The sequence below is a fragment of the Somniosus microcephalus genome, chromosome 7 (genome assembly GCF_052327205.1).
Source record: "Somniosus microcephalus isolate GS21.2 chromosome 7, FLI_Smic_1.0, whole genome shotgun sequence".
Taxonomy (NCBI): Eukaryota; Metazoa; Chordata; class Chondrichthyes; order Squaliformes; family Somniosidae; genus Somniosus; species Somniosus microcephalus.
Genome location: NC_140993.1, coordinates 158,223,706 through 158,243,884, shown reverse-complemented (window position 1 = coordinate 158,243,884; position 20,179 = coordinate 158,223,706). Strand labels below are relative to the sequence as shown.

The 20,179-nt window shown below is 42.7% G+C and overlaps 1 protein-coding gene across 2 annotated transcripts in view; it reads left to right on the top strand.

Annotated features, from left to right (window-relative positions):
* The window catches only part of eya1 (EYA transcriptional coactivator and phosphatase 1), a 296,767-nt gene extending 285,362 nt beyond the window's left edge, over positions 1-11,405 (top strand). For both annotated transcript variants that reach the window (XM_085993147.1, XM_085993148.1), the window contains one exon: positions 9,410-11,405. In XM_085993147.1, coding sequence (XP_085849273.1) covers positions 9,410-9,490 — 81 coding nt within the window. In that variant the 3' untranslated portion in view covers positions 9,491-11,405. The remainder of the gene's footprint in view (positions 1-9,409) is intronic.
* The last annotated feature ends 8,774 nt before the right edge of the window (positions 11,406-20,179 follow it).

Genomic DNA, 20,179 nt, shown 5'->3' with positions numbered 1-20,179 from the left:
CCATTTACCACAACTCGCTGTTTTCTGTCCTTAAACCAATTCCTTATCCAAGCTGCCACTGATCCACCTATTCTATGAGCCTCAATTTTGTTAACCAGCCTTCTATGTGGTACTTTGTCAAACGCCTTCTGAAAATCCATGTAGCCAACATCCATTGCATTCCCTTCATCAATCCTCTCTGTTACTTCATCAAAAAATTCAATTAGATTAGCTAAATACGATCTATCTGCCTTTTACAAATCCATGTTGGCTCTCCTTAATTAGCTTAAACCTCTCCAAGTGCCCGTTAATTTGTTCCTTGATTATTGTTTCTAAAACTTTACCCACCATTGATGTTAAACTGACCGGCCTGTAGTTACTAGGATTGTCCTTACATCCTTTCTTCAACAATGGTGTCACATTTGCCACTTTCCAATCCTCAGACACCTCCCCCGCATCTAGGGAAGATTGGAAAATTATGGCAAGCCCTTCCGATATCTCCTCCCCCAATTCCCTTAGCAACCTGGGATGCAAACCACCTGGATCAGGCGACTTGTGTACTTTAAGCATACCCAGCCTTTCTAGTACATCCTGTCTATCAATTTTCACCCCTTCCATTGCTTCTACCTTTTCCACTTCTACCGATATTTTGTCAGCATCCACCTCCTTAGTAAACATCGATACAAAGTATTCATTGAGTATTCTAGCCTTGCCCTGTGCCTCTAAGCATATATCACCTTCTTTGTCCCTAATAGGCCCCACCCCGTCTCTTACTACCCGCTTACTGTTTACATGCCGGTAGAAGATTTTTGGGTTCCCTTTTATGTTAACCGCCATTCTACTCTAATATTCTCTCTTTGCCAATCATATTTTCATCTTCACATCCCCTCTCAACTTATTGTATTTGGTCTGGTTCTCCCTTAAAGAATTCACCTGACATGCATCATACACCCTCTTTTTTTGTTTCATCATCTTCTCTATTTCCCTCGTTATCCAAGGAGCCCTTGCTTTGGTTCCCTTACCCATCCCTCTTGTTGGAATGTACCTAGCCTGTACTTGGAACATCTCCTCCTTAAAGATCACCCATTGTTCCATTACAGTTTTTCCTGTCAGTCTTTGGTTCCATTTTACCCTGGCTAGATCCTTTTGCATCCCATTGAAGTTAGCCCTATTCCAGTTTAGAAGTTCCACTCTAGATTGTTCCTTGCTCCTCTCCATTGCTAATCTAAGTCTTATGATACGATGATCACTCGTACCCAAGTGTTCTGCTACAGACACTTGGTCGACCTGGCCCACCTCATTCCCCAGCACCAGATCCAGCAATGCCTCCTTCCTAGTTGGGCCAAGAACATATTGGCCAAGGAAATTCTCCTGAACACATTCCAGAAATTCCTCCCCCTCCTTTCCCTTTACCCTAGCATTATCCCAATCGATATTTGGGTAATTAATGTCCTTGTCCCCTCAAGAACATCCTTCCTTTCCAACACTACAATGGCCTCCTTAATCAGCACTGCCACCCCACCTCCCTTTCTTCCTTCCCTATCTTTTCTGAACACCTTGTACCCTTAAATATTAAGTGCCCAGTCCTCACCATTTTTAAGCCACATTTCCATTATTGCCACAACATCATATTGCCACATGGCTAATTGTGCTTGTAGCTCACCAACCTTATTTACCACACTTTGTGCGTTTACGTACATGCATTCTAAACCCATTTTGAATTTTTCGTAGTCTTTCTTAGTCTGCTCCTTTCTAATATGGTACTGCTACTGCCTTCAGTACTATCTTCTCTAGTACTATCCAACACACTCACTCTTTTATGCACCTTTTTCCTCTTTTCTACTCCTATATGCTGGTGCCCATCCCCCTGCCAAGCTAGTTTAAACCCTCCCCAACAGCACGAACAAACCTCCCCGTGAGAATATTGGTCCCAGCTCTGTTGAGGTGTAACCCGTCCGGCTTGTACAGGTCCCACCTTTCCAAGAAACAGTCCCAATGCCTCAGGAATGTAAAGCCCTCCCTCCTGCACCATCTCTCCAGCCACGCATTCATCTGTTCTATCCTTCTATTCCTGTACTCACTAGCTTCTGGCACCGGGAGTAATCCGGAGATTACTACCTCTGAGGTCCTGCTTTTTAATCTCTCTCCTAGCTCCCTAAACTCTGCCTGCAGGACCTCATCCCTCTTTCTGCCTATGTCATTGGTACCGATATGGACAGCGACCTCTGGCTGTTCACTCTCCCCCCTCAAAGTGTCCTGCAGCTGCTCAATAACATCCTTGACCCTGGCACCAGGGAGGCAACATACCATCCTGGAGTCACGTCTATGGCCGCAGAAATGCCTGTCTGCTCCCCTAACTATCGAATTCCCTACCACTATTGCTCTTCCGCTCTTTTTCGTTCCCCCCTGTGCAGCTGAGCCACCCTTGGTGCCGTGGACTTGACTCTGGCTGCAGTCCCCAGAGAAATCATCACCCTCACCAGTACTCAGAACAGAATACTGGTTAGCGAGCACGATGCACTCCGGGGACTGCTGCACTACCTGCCTGGACCTCCTCTTCTGACTGGCGGACACCTATTCCCTCTCTGTCTGCATACTCTTATATTGCGGGGCGACCACCTCTAGACATGTGCTATCCACATAATTCTCAGCCTCGCAGATGCACCACAGTGGCTCCAGCTGCCGCTCAAGCTCCGAAACCTGGAGCTCGAGTTGCTGTAGTTAGCGACACTTCCCGCACATGTGGTCGTCCAGGCTACGTGAAGCTTCCAGGACTTCCCACATAGCACATGGCTTTGTGTCTTAATGCGAGGAGCATTTGCAATAAGGTGGATGAATTGGCTGTGCAAATAGAGGTAAACGAATATGATTTGGTTGGGATTACGGAAACGTGGCTCAAGGATGGCCAAGACTGGGAACTCAACATCCAGGGGTATTCGATATTCAGGAAAGATAGGCAAAAAGCAAAGGGAGGTGGGGTAGCATTACTGGTTAAAGAAGGGATTAATACAATTGTAATGAAGGATATTAGCTCTGATGATGTGGAATCTGTATGGGTAGAATTGAGAAATACTAAGGGGAAAAAACATTAGTGGGAGTGGTATATAGACCTCCAAACAGTAAGGCGGAGGTTGGGGATGGCATTAAAAGGGAAATTAAAGAAACATGCAATAAGGGCACAGAAGTCATCATGGGTGACTTTAATCTACATATAGATTGGGCCAACCAAATTAGTAACAATACTGTGGAGGAGGGATTCCTGGAGTGTTTACGGGATGGTTTCCTGGACCAATATGTCGAGGAACCAACCAGAGATCAGGCCATCTTAGACTGGGTATTATGTAACGAGAAAGGATTCATTAGCAATCTTGTTGTACAAGGCCCCTTGGGTCGGAGCGATCATAATATGATCGAATTCTTCATTAAGGTGGAGAATGAAGTAGTTGACTCAGAGACAAGGGTCCTCAATTTAAATAAAGGAAACTACGATGGTCTGAGGAGTGAGTTGGGTAGGATTGATTGGGAAATGTCACTCAAAGGGTTGACAATGGATAGGCAATGGCAAACATTCAAAGACCGAATGGATGAGCTACAGAATTTGTTCATCCCAGTTTGGCATAAAAATAAAACAAAAAAGGTGACTCAACCGTGGCTAACAAGGGAAATTAGGGATAGCATAAGATCCCAGGAGAGGACATATAAATTGGCTAGAAAAAGCAATAATCCTGAGGATTGGGAGCAGTTTAGGAGTCAACAAAGGAGGACAAAGGGGTTAATTAAGAAAGGGAAAATAGAATACGAGAGTAAGCTTGCAGGGAACATAAAAACTGACTGTAAAAGCTTTTATAGATATGTGAAGAGAAAAAGATTGGTGAAGTCAAGCGTAGGTCCCTTACAGTCAGAATCAGGGGAATTTATAATGGGAAACAAGGAAATGGCAGACCAACTAAATACATACTTTGGTTCTGTCTTCACAAAGGAGGACACAAATAACCTCCCAGAGATGCTGGGGAACATAGGGTCTGATGAAAGGGAGGAACTGAAAGAAATCAGTATTTGTAGGGAAATGGTGTTAGGAAAATTGATGGGACTGAAGGCCGATAAATCCCCAGGGCCTGATGGTCTACATCCCAGGGTACTTAAGGAGGTGGCCCTAGAGATAGTAGATGCATTGCTGGTCATCTTCCAGAACTCGATAGACTCTGGAACAGTACCCATGGATTGGAGGGTAGCTAATGTTACCCCACTATTCAAAAAAGGTGGTAGAGAAAAAGCGGGGAAAATGCTAGAGTCTATTATAAAAGATGTAATAGCAGAGCACTTGGAAAGCAGTGACAGGATTGGACAAAGTCAACATGGATTTACAAAAGGTAAATCATGCTTGACTAATCTACTGGAATTTTTTGAGGATGTAACTGGTAAAATAGATAAAGGAGAACCAGTGGATGTGGTGTATTTGGACTTTCAGAAGGCTTTCGATAAGGTCCCACATAAGAGATTAGCGTGCAAAATTAAGGCACATGGGATTGGGGGCAAGGTATTGACTTGGATAGAGAACTGGTTGGCGGACAGAAAGCAAAGAGTTGGAATAAACGGGTCATTTTCCGAGTGGCAGGCAGTGACTAGTGGGGTACCGCAAGGGTTGGTCCTAGGACCCCAGCTGTTCACAATATATATTAATCATCTGGATGAGGGAATTGGATGTAATATCTCCAAATTTGCAGACGACACAAAGCTGGGTGGGAGGGTAAGCTGTGAGGAGGATGTCGTGAAACTCCAGTACAATTTGGACAGGTTGGGTGATTGGGCAGAAACATGGCAAATGCACTATAATGTGGATAAATCTGAGGTTATCCACTTTGGTGGCAAAAACAGGAAGGCAGATTATTATTTGAATGGCAATAGATTGGGAGAAGGGGAAGTGCAAAGAGACCTGGGTGTTATTGTGCACCAGTCGCTGAAGGTAAGCATGCAGGTGCAGCAGGCTGTTAAGAAGGCCAATGGTATGTTGGCCTTCGTAGCAAGAGGGTTCGAGTACAGGAACAAGGATGTCTTGCTACAGTTGTACAGGGCCTTGGTGAGACCGCACCTTGACTATTGTGTGCAGTTTTGGTCACCTTACCTGAGGAAGGATGTTCTTGCCATGGAGGGAGTGCAGTGAAGATTCACCAGGCTGATACCTGGGATGGCAGGAATGACGTATGAGGAGAGATTGTGTCGATTGGGATTATACTCACTGGAGTTTAGAAGATTGAGAGGGGATCTCATTGAAACCTATAAAATTCTGTCAGGTCTGGACAGACTAGATGCAGGAAGGATGTTTCTGATGGCCGGGGAGTCCAGAACCAGGGGTCATAGTCTAAGGATAAGGGGTAAGCCATTTAGGACTGAAATGAGGAGGAATTTCTTCACCCAGAGAGTGGTGAACCTGTGGAATTCTCTGCCACAGAGGGCAGTGGAGGCCAGTTCATTAAATATATTCAAGAAAGAATTGGATATATTTCTTGAGGCTAAAGGGATCAAGGGATATGGGGAGAAGGCAGGGACAGGGTACTGAATTTGGATGATCAGCCATGATCTCATTGAATGGCGGAGCAGGCTCGAAGGGCCGAAAGGCCTACTCCTGCTCCTATCTTCTATGTTTCTATATTTCCATGGGACTGAGCTGCCCTGCCCTACCTCTAGTTAATAGACAAAAAACAAACCCAGCCGAAATAAACTTAAAACTTAACAAAAAACATTCCCCAGTGACTCACCAATCAGCTCTTTCCCTCTATTTAATAGGCTATTAACTTAGCAGAAATAAACTTATAAACTTAAAATAAAATACACTCATCAGCTACTCACCAATCAGCTCCTTTCCTTGTGCCGATGTTACTTTTTTTTACTCTGATGTCACTTTTTCAAAAACTGCCTCTGTTGAGTTGCAGCCACTCCTTTTATCTGCTCCGCTCTCGCTGTGCTCCCTTCAGGTCCGCTGCTTCCGGTTTCAGGTTGCTGCCATTCTGAACTGGTCCTTTTGACTGCTCTGCTCTCGCTGTGCTCCCTCCAGGTCCGCTCCTTCCGGTCTCAGGCCTACTGTCTAGACTGACCATAAATAAAGAGCCCTTAGGTGAGGTACTGGAGGGAGATAAGCAACACCAGTGGAACCATACCTGGCAAGGAGTTAATGTGTTCAGGAGATGAGAGGCGGAGAGAAAATTGGTGTGAAAGAAATAATAAAGAGCAAGAGAAAGATAAACTAACATTAGAAAATAATGATTTAGGTATCAGCAAGTTTGCACTAAAACTTCAACAATAAATTTTTTAATACTTTCCCAACATTTAATTGGAGGGAATTTCTGCTCATCCAATACTGGATGCAAACAAGCAGCGTGACAAATTAGAGGCAGTGGAGGGGTCGAGAGAGGTGATGGTGGGGTAGAGTTGGATATCGTCAGCATACATGCGGAACCTGACGTTGAGTTTTCAGATGATGTCGTCGAGGGGCAGCATGTAGATGAGAAATAGGAGGGGCCCAAGGATGGATCCTTGGGGGACACCAGAGGTAACAGTGTGAGAGTGGGATGAGAAGCCATTGCCGGTGATTCTCTGGCTACAACTGGATAGACAGGAATGGAACCAGGCAAGGGCAGTCCCACCCAGCTGGACAACGGAGGAGGATGGTGTGGTCAATCATGTGAAAGGCTGTAGACAGGTCGAGAAGGATGATGGGGTAGTTTACCACAGTCACAGTCACATAGGATGTCATTTGTGACTTGATAAGGGACGTTTCAGTGCTGTGGCAATGGCGGAAACCTGATTGGAGGGGTTCAAACATGGAGTGCATTATTTTAGCATATGCAATAGGCTAACGTATTTTCAGCATACTTAATTGTGAATGATTGAAGAATTCAAAGTACATATCCATCTTTGTTGTTGAAATTAGGAGATTTGTATGTATGGCATGTAATAAAAAGGAGAAAGGTATTCAGCTGTCAGCTGGCTTTTCTGTAAATAATTTTGTGGTATGAATACTCTTAAAGTATTTAAGTATCAGAGTACACATTTCTTTGCTATTGAAATTAAGAGATTGATGTATATGTGCCCAGTAAAAATAATGGAAAATTCCACTTTTAGAGGCTTTGATGTAAACCAAATTCTCTCACAATAACCACATCACTTAGAATGTTAATTAAGGAGCAGGCAGGGACCTGACCTGACAGGTAGCTTTTCTTAATTCAAACTGCAGTTAATGGTAATGAAGAGTGAGAAAGCTTCAAAATTACTAGGTGCAAGAATAAGGCAGTATTTATTATTTCTAACCTTTCAAAAAGGTAGTTCTCAGGCAGCATTAGAAATGAATAGCATGCTCAAGCAAGCCTTTTCTATGGGAGCCCAAGTGATGAAACAATGAAGATTAGCGATGAAAGTTCCATATCTTGCCAGGCAGAAATTATCCTTTAACATTTTGTGCCACTGACCTCATCCATAATTCTGTTGTTTACAGTGCCTGGCTACCATAGTAATGTAGATATGCTTTAAAGTAAAATCTAGAAAATAACGACTACCCAAATGTGAGTCTTTTAACTTAGATCTAGTCTAGAATGAGGAAAGCAAAAGTGATACATGAATCAGTAGATAGCAGAAATATAATCTGGCAAGATAATATCCGATCCACAAAGAAACCCCTGAGGAGCATATTAACTTGCAAAGTATCTCACTGACCAAGACTTACTCCAAGGTGAAATCACCTCCTTTAGAAAAGGTGAAACAAATCTTAACAAAATAACAGTCCTAAAGCAATAAGGGGGGAAAATTCAGTTGCGTTGCGCCTCCCATTAGCACCTTAAGAGGACGCTAATGGGGCGCAAAGCAACTAGCGCCCGGGCGTGTCGCTGTCAATGCCTCCTGCGAAATTCAGCGTGAGGTTAGCGGCGGCGATAACAGTTAGCGCCGCGCTGCCGGCGATGACGTCATCACCGTGCGCAGTGCCCCGCTTGCGCCTCAACCGCGACCTTCAGTAGCGCCCCCTGACTTACCGCCGGATGCTATGTCCGCAGTTGGGCCCACCTGCGGCCGGGGCGGTGCTATTTAAAGGCGAGATGCCGAGCGGCCATTTTTGTTGCTGGCCGCCTGCCAGCACCTGCCTACGCTGCTGTCCCCGGCTTCCTGATCCACCCCCGCCCCCCCCCCCGCCGCGGAGTGCCGGCTGTGCTCCATGAGCCCGGCACTTCTCTTGTGTGCCGGGCTCTTTTGCCGGCACTCCGATCCCCGGTGGCCCAACTGCCAACTGGACCCCGGGTCGCGCTGTGCAAGGTCCCTCCCCTTTAAGAAGGGGAGGAAGGCCTGCAATACTGCGACACATAGTGCCGCGATATTCCCTCGCAGTGTCCCAAGAGGGAGGCGGAGCGCTTCCAGTAGCGCCCCGCTTCCCTCTTTTGGCGCTACCACTCAATTTTGGCAGCGGGGGCGGTAATTTGTACGGGGTGCTCGCCCAGGTTAAGTTAGCGCCCCAAAGGGGGCGTGACTCAATTTTTCCCCCAAAGTATTTTGTAGAAAGTACCGCTATTAAAGTCTAATGAGGGTATTTTTAAATATTTGCCTTGATGCGTTACTCTGAGTTGATAGCTAATGAATAAAGTCATCAGCCTCTACAGTAAAGGAGATTTACACAACAAAGGAAAGGCCATTACTTCGGTCAGCATAAGCATTAGGGATCGGAATGCATTCTTTCTGAGAATATTTACCTTTGATAAGGCTTGGTAATGATCCGAGGAAAAGATTTCAAGTCATTTCTTGACAAGGTCTCCTTCTAATTCACCTGAGAGTCGTATTTCTACAATGAATGTATTTGTTTTTATAGTGAACAGAACCTGATTGTCATCATTCTGTTGCCTGAGTAGTGGCAAGTAGTAACCTATTGGCACACACATCTTTGCTTTAATGAGGCAGGCTCTTCCTGCAGTAAATTTCTATCATTGCAACGTAGTCTTTTTAACCACATTCAGGAATAAAAATGGGATATCAATCAATAACTTGCTGCTTTTCCCAGTTAAAAAGAATCTTGTGTTAATTCACATGTCAATTGTATCATATACATCAATTTAATTCTCCTTGCTGGAGATATAATGCAATATAGAAATCATGAATTCATATTCAAACATATTAAAACTGAAGGATGTGTATCATGTCTGCTTGTTGCATGCTTTTTCAGCTGTCTTCAGCAGTTTTCTTTAATATTTTAATCTCATTTAAAAATAGAAAACCAAAAGCACTTTTGGTGAAAACATAGTTTGGATTTTTAAAAACACTAAACAATGATTTATGTGACACAATTTATGACTTTGAAGCTTTGACTTGTTTAGAGTTAGCATGTCAAACAATTAATTGTTTGGCCAGAGCAAAGGCTATGTGGTTTTCTCAGATTTCCTGTTTGTGTTGTTTGCAGCACACCATGCCATTCTGGAGGATCTCAAGCCACTCTGACCTTATGGCCCTACATCATGCCCTGGAATTGGAGTACTTGTAGCAGTATATCGGCACTTTGAAATGTAGGATTTCCACCCTCACTATTCATGGACTACAGTACTTCTGTGTCTTGTGGCAGCTTCTGACTCCAAACTGTGTGATGTGTCCCAAGTGTTGACATACAGCTGCAATTTGTCTTAACCCTTGACCTATCTTTAAATGGAGGTGAATTAATCTCTGGCAAAGCAGCTGATGGCCCTAAAGACTGAATTAGCTGCGTACAGTGAAAAGCTATCACAATGTTCAATAGCCCTGTTGTTTCTATATTGCTACAAGAGTTCATGTCTGTGAAGAAAATGGATCTGAGAAGATGCTTAACTCTTACCCTGCTGACTAACCAGGCAATTCATATTGTCCTCAGAACAAATGCTATAGCTAGTGCTTTAAGCATTGACAGTCATAAGATTAAGGCTTCTGTGAAAAAACATTTTTGCCATAAGTAATGTAATATTTACACTGAAAACTGAGTTGGACAAATACTAGAGACATATTTTACTTGTGGAGAAGGTTTGCTTCCATGATCACTGATATCCAGGGTACTCTGTTATTATTTATGAACTGATTGTTGTGTGTTAACATCATTTATGAAGTTACTTAAATTAGATTTTGCCATTTGACACAACAAGCACAATTGATTCTGTGATGTCACAAAGTAGTTTACAGAAAAATGGTTTTCTTATAATTTAAGGTGACTATTTACTTTGGTAAGACAATCATGTACAGAAAAATGTCATTTGTGTAAATTTGTAATCAGGCAATTCTTTTACATATTGTTACGGTAAATGCAATTGAAAGGTAACAATGCCTTGTTTGTGAAGTATAAGTGTAGCAAGGCATTGTGCACACATAAAACAGTGCTGTGCCTTATCAAAGTGTTGGTGTGTTAAAGTGCAACTTTTTGTTGGGTAAATATGTAGATAATGGAATTTTTGTGATAATTTTGTCAAGACCAAAAGCATGGATGTCAAGTGTCAAGATTTATCTCCTTTTTCTCTAGCTTTCCCATTTCCCCAAATTAATTTCATCCATCTTTCTTCAAACAAATACATAAACTGCTCTACTTGAATAAAGTAGAAAATAATTCCTTTCTCTCTTCATACACAAATAATATGGATGATATAGTATATATTTTTTATTATGAAAGCTGTTTTCTTTTATTACCAACTAGAATGAGAATTACTTTACTGTAAACTTACGCCCTTGTAGTGTCTACATTCTTTTGAATGAAAATACATTAGGAAAGTAATGTTTAGATTTTTTTGGAGCAAGAAATGTTAGAACATTATAGAATTTTTCTTGTGTAATTAGGTCTGATTTATTTCGGTACTGTCCATTTTTCATGCAAAATGTTAATATTATTAACATACTTAGCTGTTGACTGAGATTTTTGTTAGGTCTTGGATCTTCTAAAGCTTTGGCACTTCTTAAAGCAAAAGACTACAAGCTTGGCCTGTTTACTGTGAATGCAATTCTAACCATAGTCCCTGATGCTTTCCCTCTCTCCCCTCCATGTGGTCACTGTAGAGGGACTCAGTTCTGTTGGTTTACAACTCATGTACTTAAAAGGCTTATTTCTTTATAAAGTACCACACAGCTATCTATCACAGCAATTTCAAGAAATGGTTTATTAATACAAAAAATCTATCTCTTCATGAGGGGATTTATTAAATGGGTACTGCTGCTAGATCAAGACCACAGTGAACTATTTTAGCTATTTGGTAACTGAATATTTGCAAATAAAGATCTAGAATAAAAATCTGTGGATTATGATTTTGCTTTTTGCAATCAGAATGACTGGAAACCAACAGATCACCCAGGCCTCACTGTAAAAAAAAAAGCGTGTTGTGTCTGCAAAATATATGTACAGACCTTTCTCATGAATTGTGTGTTTAAATTAATAAAAATCAATTTGTGAAATGGATGGTGCTTGTCCTTTTCAGGTACTTTCTTAACAGATAATTCTCGAACTGCTCTCTTATATATGTGTATGAGACATTTTTCAAGTATTTTCTGATAATCATATTCCCAAATATAGCATGTTTTTATGTTTGACTGAAAGCAATTCCTTCTAATGTTGGTTGTGGTGCTATTCAACCTATGATGTCTTATGCTTTTTTGTCTTCATTGCCAATGCCCTTTCTGTCTCTGCAGTACATCCAACTTTCAGGCCACTATTATACCATGCATTGTGCTATGCAGAGCTGCATCAAGTCACAACAGTCAGATCTCTGACCCGACTCTTAAGTGATAGCTATCACTTTCACATCGCTGTACATCCAAAACCACCTCACATCAATGCAAAAGTGTGGTATAACAACACCCAGACACAGGAATGGTAGATACATATGGGGCTTCCTCATTGATATCAGACTTTTATATTCACTTGTGACTGAATCAAAACATATTTGAGACTGAATAGTCAACCGTAATTTCCTCCAAATTTATGTTATTCTCCAAGAATATATTTAAAATTCTTTATTTCCTCTTGTATTTTCGGAAAATTATATCCTTGTAACATAAGACACGTATACAGGCTATTTCCTGTAATTCTGCACCTTCAATATCAGTTGCCATTGTGCAGTTGTACTTATGATGTCACACACCTACTGTTTGCGACCTATACGTGCACTCATGGCCTCTTCACCTCTACAGTCACCTCACTGTGATGCAACACCAAATACTTTTGTGTCTATAATTAAAATAGCTTCTGGTTAGAAGGATAGATATTTATGGGATTGTTCTTTGGTTTGGAACTTGTATATACACCTCTCTCTGTGCTTGTCTTCCATATATTGAACACCAAATCAGTTTGTGTCATTTCAAAATTTATCCTGAACATTATTATTGCTATTTAATATATTTTCAATGTAACTGAGACTGGTACAACAAAGAGATTTGATTTGCTTCTTTTATAATTACCAGCTATCTTCTATACACAAAAATTGGACCTATCAAGCAACAGGCAAATGATTATGATCTAAGGAAAAAATGGAAGGAATATAATCAAATTGATGAACACACTCAAATAAGTTGAAAATATAAATGGTTTGTATCTTACAGTAAAACAAAAGCAGTGTAGCCAAATAACTGAATTCTGCAATTACTTGAACAATATTTTAAATATATATAAAAGTGCACTTAACTTGCACAGAACATAATCCACAGATAATGTAGGTGAACTGGATACTTGAAATTGTCAAAATAACAACAGAAAATGCTGGAAAAACTCAGCAGGTCAGGCAACATCCGTGGAGAGAAATTTGAGTTGGCGTTTCGGGTCGAACCCTTCTTCAAAACTGGAAAGAAAAGAAAATAGATCGAAAGGAGGGCTGCGATCGGACAAAAGAAGTGAAAGAAACAAAAGTAGTAAAAGAGACAATAAAAGGTATTAGAAGCTAAACGAGATGGTAATAGGCTGAGATTAGGTGTAAAGTGTACTGGCAGGGCAAGAGATAGCTGCCAGGTGTGAGAGAGAAACAAAAGGAAAGGGGGGGGGGAAAGGAGTGGAAAAATTACAAGAAAAAATGTAATAGGGGCCGAGGTTATGATCTGAAATTGTTGAACTCGATATTGAGTCCAGAAGGCTGCAGAGTGCCTAATCGGAAGATGAGGTGCTGTTCCTCGAGTTTACGTTGAGCTTCCGTGGAACAATACAAGAGGTCAGAGTGGGAATGGAGTGGTGAATTAAAATGACAGGCGACTGGAAGCTCGGGGTCACCCTTACGGACTGAATGGAGGTGTTCCGCAAAGCGGTCACCCAATCTGCGTTTGGTCTCCCCAATGTAGAGGAGACCGCATCGTGAGCAATGAATACAGTATATTAGATTGCGAGAAGTACAAGTAAATCGCTGTTTCACCTGGAAGGGGTGTTTGGGGCCCTGGACAGTGGGAAGGGGAGAGGTATAGGGGCAGGTGTTACATCTCCTCCGCTTGCACGGGAAGGTGCCAGGCGAAGGGGAAGGGCTGTTTGGGGTGATAGAGGAGTGGACTAGGGTGCCTCGGAGGGAGCGGTCCCTACAGAATGCTGAAAGGGGAGGGGAAGATACGTTTGGTGGTGGGATCACTTTGGAGGTAGCGGAAATGCCGGAGGATGATCTGTTGAATGTGGAGGCTGGTGGGGTGAAAGGTGAGGACAAGGGGAACCCTATCGTGGTTCCGGGAGGGAGGGGCAGGGGTGAGGGCAGAAGTGCGGGAGATAGAACTGACACGTTCGAGGGCAGTGTCAACCACGGTAGAGGGGAATCCCCAGTTGCGAAAAAAGGAAGACATGTCTGAAGCACTGGTATGGAAGGTGGCATCGTCGGAGCAGATACGGCGGAGACGGAGAAACTGGGAGAATGGAATAGAGTCCTTACAGGAAGCGGGGTGGGAGGAAGTGTAGTCCAGGTAGCTGTGGGAGTCAGTGGGCTTGTAGTGAATATTGGTCGATAACCTATCCCCAGAGATGGAGATGGAGAAGTTGAGGAAGGGAAGGGAAGAGTCAGAGATGGACCATGTGAAGGTGAGGGAAGGGTGGGAATTGGAGGCAAAGTGAATGAAATTGTCAAGTTCGGGGCGAGAGCAGGAAACGGCACAGATACAGTCATCAATGTATCGGAAAAAGAGGTGAGGGAGGGGATCCGAGTAGGACTGGAACAAAGATTGTTCCACATAGCCCACGAAAAGGCAGGCATAGCTAGGACCCATGCGGGTACCCATGGCAACACCTTTGATTTGGAGGAAATGAGTGGAGTTAAGGGAGAAGTTGTTCAATGTGAGAACAAGTTCAGCCAAGCGGAGGAGGGTGGTGGTGGATGGGGACTGGTCGGGCCTCTGTTCAAGGAAGAAGCGGAGCACCCTCAGGCCATCCGGGTGGGGGATGGAGGTGTAAAGGGATCGTCCTATTATTTGTGTGGACTATGTATTTTAACTTATAAATTAATTGAGTTATAGAAGAAAATGATAACCACGGTAGTATTAAACTTGGGTTCCATTTAATTAATCCCTATACCACTGACTCTCCCAGGGCATTTCACATGTGTAATACCTTTCCTTGTTTAAAAAATATATTGACTTTAGATAAATGCATTAGAAGAATTGTTTTGCATTTTATATTTTGATGAGGTTAAGCTTTTATTTGTTGAAACAGGTTCCATATAAACAATGATATTGTAATTTCCTTAACACATGTTAACAAGTTGTGGACAACATTTAAAGGGGTCTTTATAAAATGTATGCCAGAAAAGTCCTCGCGTTTCCTCCAGATGTGAGGATTGTAAGTTATATGAAATGTTAGCGTTCTTTTTGCTGTATTACTGCTTCATTTTACTGCTGTCTATAGTGCAGCATACTTTGTTATGTTGTCTTACTCAAGTTATAACGTCATTGAATGCTACAGAAAATAACTAAAATAATAATCCACCATCTATAAAGAGAAAAGATTGGTTAAGGTGTCAGGCGTACATCAGAACTGGTAGCTACACCTGAAACGCTAACTTATTTCCATTTACAGATGCTGATGGACCTGCTGTGTATTCTCTGCAGATTATGAAAGCGGGACTTGGTGTTAATCGAGCCATTTTCTCGCCTCTTATCACAAATCACTAAATTCAAACAAAAAATCTATTGAAATGACATCGTTTCTGTTGAACTTGTAGAACTAAGCGTATTAAAATATAAATGTCGACTTGGGTTATCTTTATTTCGTTGGGAGAATAGTAAACCACTTCGATGCACTTTTAAGAGAATCATATTTGTTTTATAAAACCCCGTCCATTTCACTAAAAGGACGAATGGTTTGGAAATGTGCACAGAGAGTTACACGGCGGCCACGATAGAAATACAGTCACTTGATAAAGTAAGAGCTGGAATTTCTAGCGGGTTCATTTCGCCGGTGAATCAGCCGCATTGAAGCGTCTCTCGGCCTGTTAACAGACTCGACATCTCACTCACTCATTCACTGCTTTGATTTCTCACCTTCCCCGGGGCTTGTAAATGGGGGGAGTTTGGAGATATATTCCAGGAATCCATTCTGGATTTATAGTAGCTGCAGGTTAGAATGCTCAATACATCGGTATCATTACTGAATTACATTTGACGGAAACCTTGTGACAGGATGATACGAATATTTTTGATTCCCCAAATCTTTAGCTTCGCGATTAAAACAGAAGAAGACATCCCCTTGTCCTCTCCTACCCGCTATAAAGGTTCCCACAGCTACTCTTAAATCTGTATTTATATTGCCTCTTCTTAACCTTCGGACTTTTCATGATTATATCTAAGTATTTTATATTGCAAACACTTTTTGTTCAATGTAATTGTATTCGATTGAGCTTCAATGTAATAGAAACTTACAAAGATATTACGGGAGTTTAGGAGCCGGTTACAGCTATATTGCAATATATTCACAGCCCTCTTACTGAATTAACAATCTGAACTACTCCGGCCGACAGCATCCTTGTTCCCGATTCAAAGCTGTCCGTCCTTTCAATACAGGATTGAATGATTGTTGTCAAAGTAGAAAAGCAAATGAAGAAAAAGAAAACAAATAAAAACCCAGCGGAATCAGAGCGGTGATTTGCTCCTTTCTGCAATGTTCCCCGCTTGGATTATTTCAGTACTGGCCTTTTTATTAGTGTCACATGCCTCTTTTTGAATCATATTTAATCTTTGTTTTTAAATATCTGCATCGATGTGTATAGTTTTTAAATTAAACATACATGTTTGATAAATGTCATGAAATATTTATGTATATGTCAAGAAACAAAATGTGGAATTCTTTGACCAATGCAATGGCTGGGAGAGATAAGAAGGCTGTTTCGAACAGTTTACTGTTTACCAGCAATAACTGAACAAGAAACAGACAACGATTGTTAGAAAACGATTTAAAATCTATTTGCATATCAATACATTTCATTGTATGTTAGGTATCTGCCAGCTGGGGTGTTGATAAACACATGGGAGTATGATATTGTTGCTATCACGGAGACATGGTTGAGGGAGGGGCAAGACTGGCAGCTCAATATTCCGGGGTACAGAATCTTCAGGCGAGACAGAGGGGGAGGTATAAGAGGAGGGGGTGTCGCAATATTAATTAAGGAGTCAATTACTGCACTAAGGAGGGATGATATATTAGCAGGGTCCTCTAATGAGGCCATATGGGTGGAGCTTAAAAACAAAAAGGGGGCAAGCACTTTGCTGGGAGTGTACTATAGGCCTCCAAACAGTCAGGGGGAGATAGAGGAACAGATATGTAGGCAAATCTCAGAGAAATGTGCAAATAATAGGGTAATAATAATGGGGGATTTCAACTTCCCCAATATTAACTGGGATAGTCAAAGTGTGAAAGGCTCAGAGGGTGTAGAATTCTTAAAGTGCATCCAGGAGAGCTTTTTGAGCCAGCATGTAGAAAGTCCTACAAGAGAGGGGGCGGTACTGGACCTAATTCTAGGGAATGTGGCCGGCCAAGTGGAAAAAGTGCTAGTAGGTGAGCACTTTGGTGATAGTGACCATAATATGGTAAGATTTAAGGTGGTCATGGAAAAGGACAGGGATGGGCCGGAAATAAAGGTTCTAAATTGGGGGAAGGCCGATTTTAATAGGATAAGGCAGGATCTGGCCAAAATGGACTGGGATCAGCTACTTGTAGGAAAATCCGCATCGGAGCAATGGGAGGCTTTCAGAAGGGAGATTGAGATCATACAAGGGCAACATGTTCCCATAAAGGTCAAGAGTGGTTCCAAAAACCACAGGGAACCGTGGATGTCAGGGGATATACGGGAATGGATTAGGAAAAAAAGGAGGGCTTTTGGTAGATACAAAAGGCTAAAGACGGAGGAAGCCCTAGAGGAGTACAAAAAGTGCAGGGGGATACTTAAAAAAGAAATTAGGAGATCAAGGAGGGGCCATGAAATAACACTGGCGAGCAAAATAAAGGAAAATCCGAAGATGTTTTATAAGTATATTAAGGGTAAAAGGATAACTAGGGAAAAAATAGGGCCCATTAGGGACAAAAGTGGCAATCTGTGTGTGGAGCCGGAAGATGTAGGAGGGGTTCTAAATGAATTTTTTGCATCTGTTTTCACTATGGAGAAGGACGATGTAGACATAGAAATAGGGCGGGGGGACTGTGATATGCTCGAACATATTAACATCGAGAGGGAGGAGGTATTGGCGGTTTTAGCTGGCCTAAAAATGGATAAATCCCCAGGCCCGGATGAAATGTACCCCAGGCTGCTGTGTGAGGCAAAGGAGGAGATTGCGGGGGCTCTAACACATATATTCAGGACCTCTCTGGCCACAGGGGATGTGCCAGAGGACTGGAGAACCGCTAATGTAGTACCATTATTCAAGAAGGGTAGTAGGGAAAAACCGGGGAACTACAGGCCAGTGAGCCTAACATCAGTGGTAGGAAAATTACTGGAAAAAATCCTGAGGGACAAAATTTGTCTCCACTTGGAGAGGCAAGGATTAATCAGGGATAGTCAACATGGCTTTGTCAAGGGAAGATCATGTCTGACTAATTTGATTGAATTTTTTGAGGGGGTGACTAGGTGTGTGGATGAGGGTAACGCAGTGGATGTGGTATACATGGATTTCAGTAAGGCCTTCGATAAAGTCCCGCACAGGAGACTGGTCAAGAAGGTAAGAGCCCATGGAATCCAGGGTGCCTTGGCACATTGGATACAAAACTGGCTTAGTGGCAGAAGGCAGAGGGTGATGGTCGAAGGTTGTTTTTGTGACTGGAAACCTGTGGCCAGTGGGGTACCACAGGGATCGGTGCTGGGTCCCTTGCTGTTTGTGGTCTACATTAATGACTTGGATATGAATGTAAAGGGTATGATCAGTAAATTCGCGGATGATACTAAAATTGGTAGGGTGGTAAATAGCGAGGAGGGTAGCCTCAGTCTGCAGAACGATATAGATGGGTTGGTCAGATGGGCGGAACAGTGGCAAATGGAATTTAACCCGGAAAAGTGCGAGGTGATGCACTATGGGGGGTCTAACAAGGCAAGGGAATACACAATGAAGGGAAAGACCCTAGGCAAGACGGAGGGTCAGAGGGATCTGGGTGTGCAGGTACACAGATCCCTGAAGGCGGCGGAACAGGTGGATAAGGTGGTAAAAAAGGCATATGGGATACTTGCCTTCATTAGCCGAGGCATAGAATATAAGAGCAAGGAGGTTATGATGGAGCTGTATAAAACACTGGTTAGGCCACAGCTGGAATACTGTGTGCAGTTCTGGTCGCCACACTACAGGAAAGATGTGATCGCGTTAGAGAGGGTGCAGAGGAGGTTCACCAGGATGTTACCAGGGCTGGAGCGCTTCAGCTATGAAGAGAGACTGGGCAGATTGGGTTTGTTTTCCTTGGAGCAGAGGAGGCTGAGGGGGGACATGATTGAGGTGTACAAAATTGTGAGGGGCATAGATAGGATGGATGCTGAGGAGCTTTTCCCCTTAGTAGAGGGGTCAATAACTAGGGGGCATAGATTCAAGGTAAAGGGCGGGAGGTTTAGAGGGGATTTGAGAAAGAACTTTTTCACCCAGAGGGTGGTTGGAGTCTGGAACTCACTGCCTGAAAGGGTTGTGGAGGCAGAAACCCTCACAACTTTTAAGAAGCATTTGGATGAGCATTTGAAATGCCATAGCATACAAGGCTACGGGCCAAATGCTGGAATATGGGATTAGATTAGACAGGGCTTGATGGCCGGCATGGACACGATGGGCCGAAGGGCCTCTATCCGTGCTGTATTACTCTATGACTCTATTTCATAACACTAGTCTAAATGTAATAATGTGTCTACTTTGTAAAAAGCCAAACAAATTCCAAATCAAGTTGTGCTTTTCAATAATATGAACCAAAGTGTTCGTTATTAGAACTTTTTAAGGTTGTTAATCGTTTAAGGAACCTTTCAAATTCTAATCGGACATGGTGAAACTTTTAGTACGGTATAATTAAAACTGTTAGGTGAACCGACTCTGCAGACATGTTTGCTTGTCGCTATTGTTGGCTCATATTTCATAAATCACAATTCATTGGGTCAATTACCTTTCCAGCTGGGGTTTCGAATATTGCAAGAAGCACACTCCCAGACTGTGAAAGTGCTGAATGTAGCTAAAGCATTTACTTACACTTAAGTGTCTTTATGTTAGTTGAGATACAGAATGTAATCCCGACATACGCCTACTTCCCTTCAACCTGGCCACTGCAAAATTTTCCACTGAAGGGTATAATTGGTGTAAGAGCCAACTGCATGTGTTTCTGGAAAGAGATGGGATTGAGCGATATTGATGATGAGAAAGGTACGTGGGGTTCAACTAACAAAAATTGGCGGGTTTCTTTTTTTAATTCATTCCTGGGATGTGGGCATCGCTGGAAAAGCCAGCATTTATTGCCCATCCCTAATTACCCTTGAGAAGGTGGCGGTGAGCCGCCTTCTTGAACCGCTGCAGTCCGTGTGGTGAAGGTACCCCAACAGTGCTGTTAGGGAGGCAGTTCCACGATTTTGATCCAGTGACGATGAAGGAATGCCGATAGATTTCCAAGTCAGGATGGTGTGTGACTTGGAGGGGAGCTTGAAGCTGGTGGTGTTCCCATGCATCTGCTGCCCTTGTCCTTCTAGGTGGTAGAGGTCATGAGTTTGGGAGGTGCTACCGAAGAAGCCTTGGCGAGTTGCTGCAGTGCATCTTGTAGATGGTACACACTGCA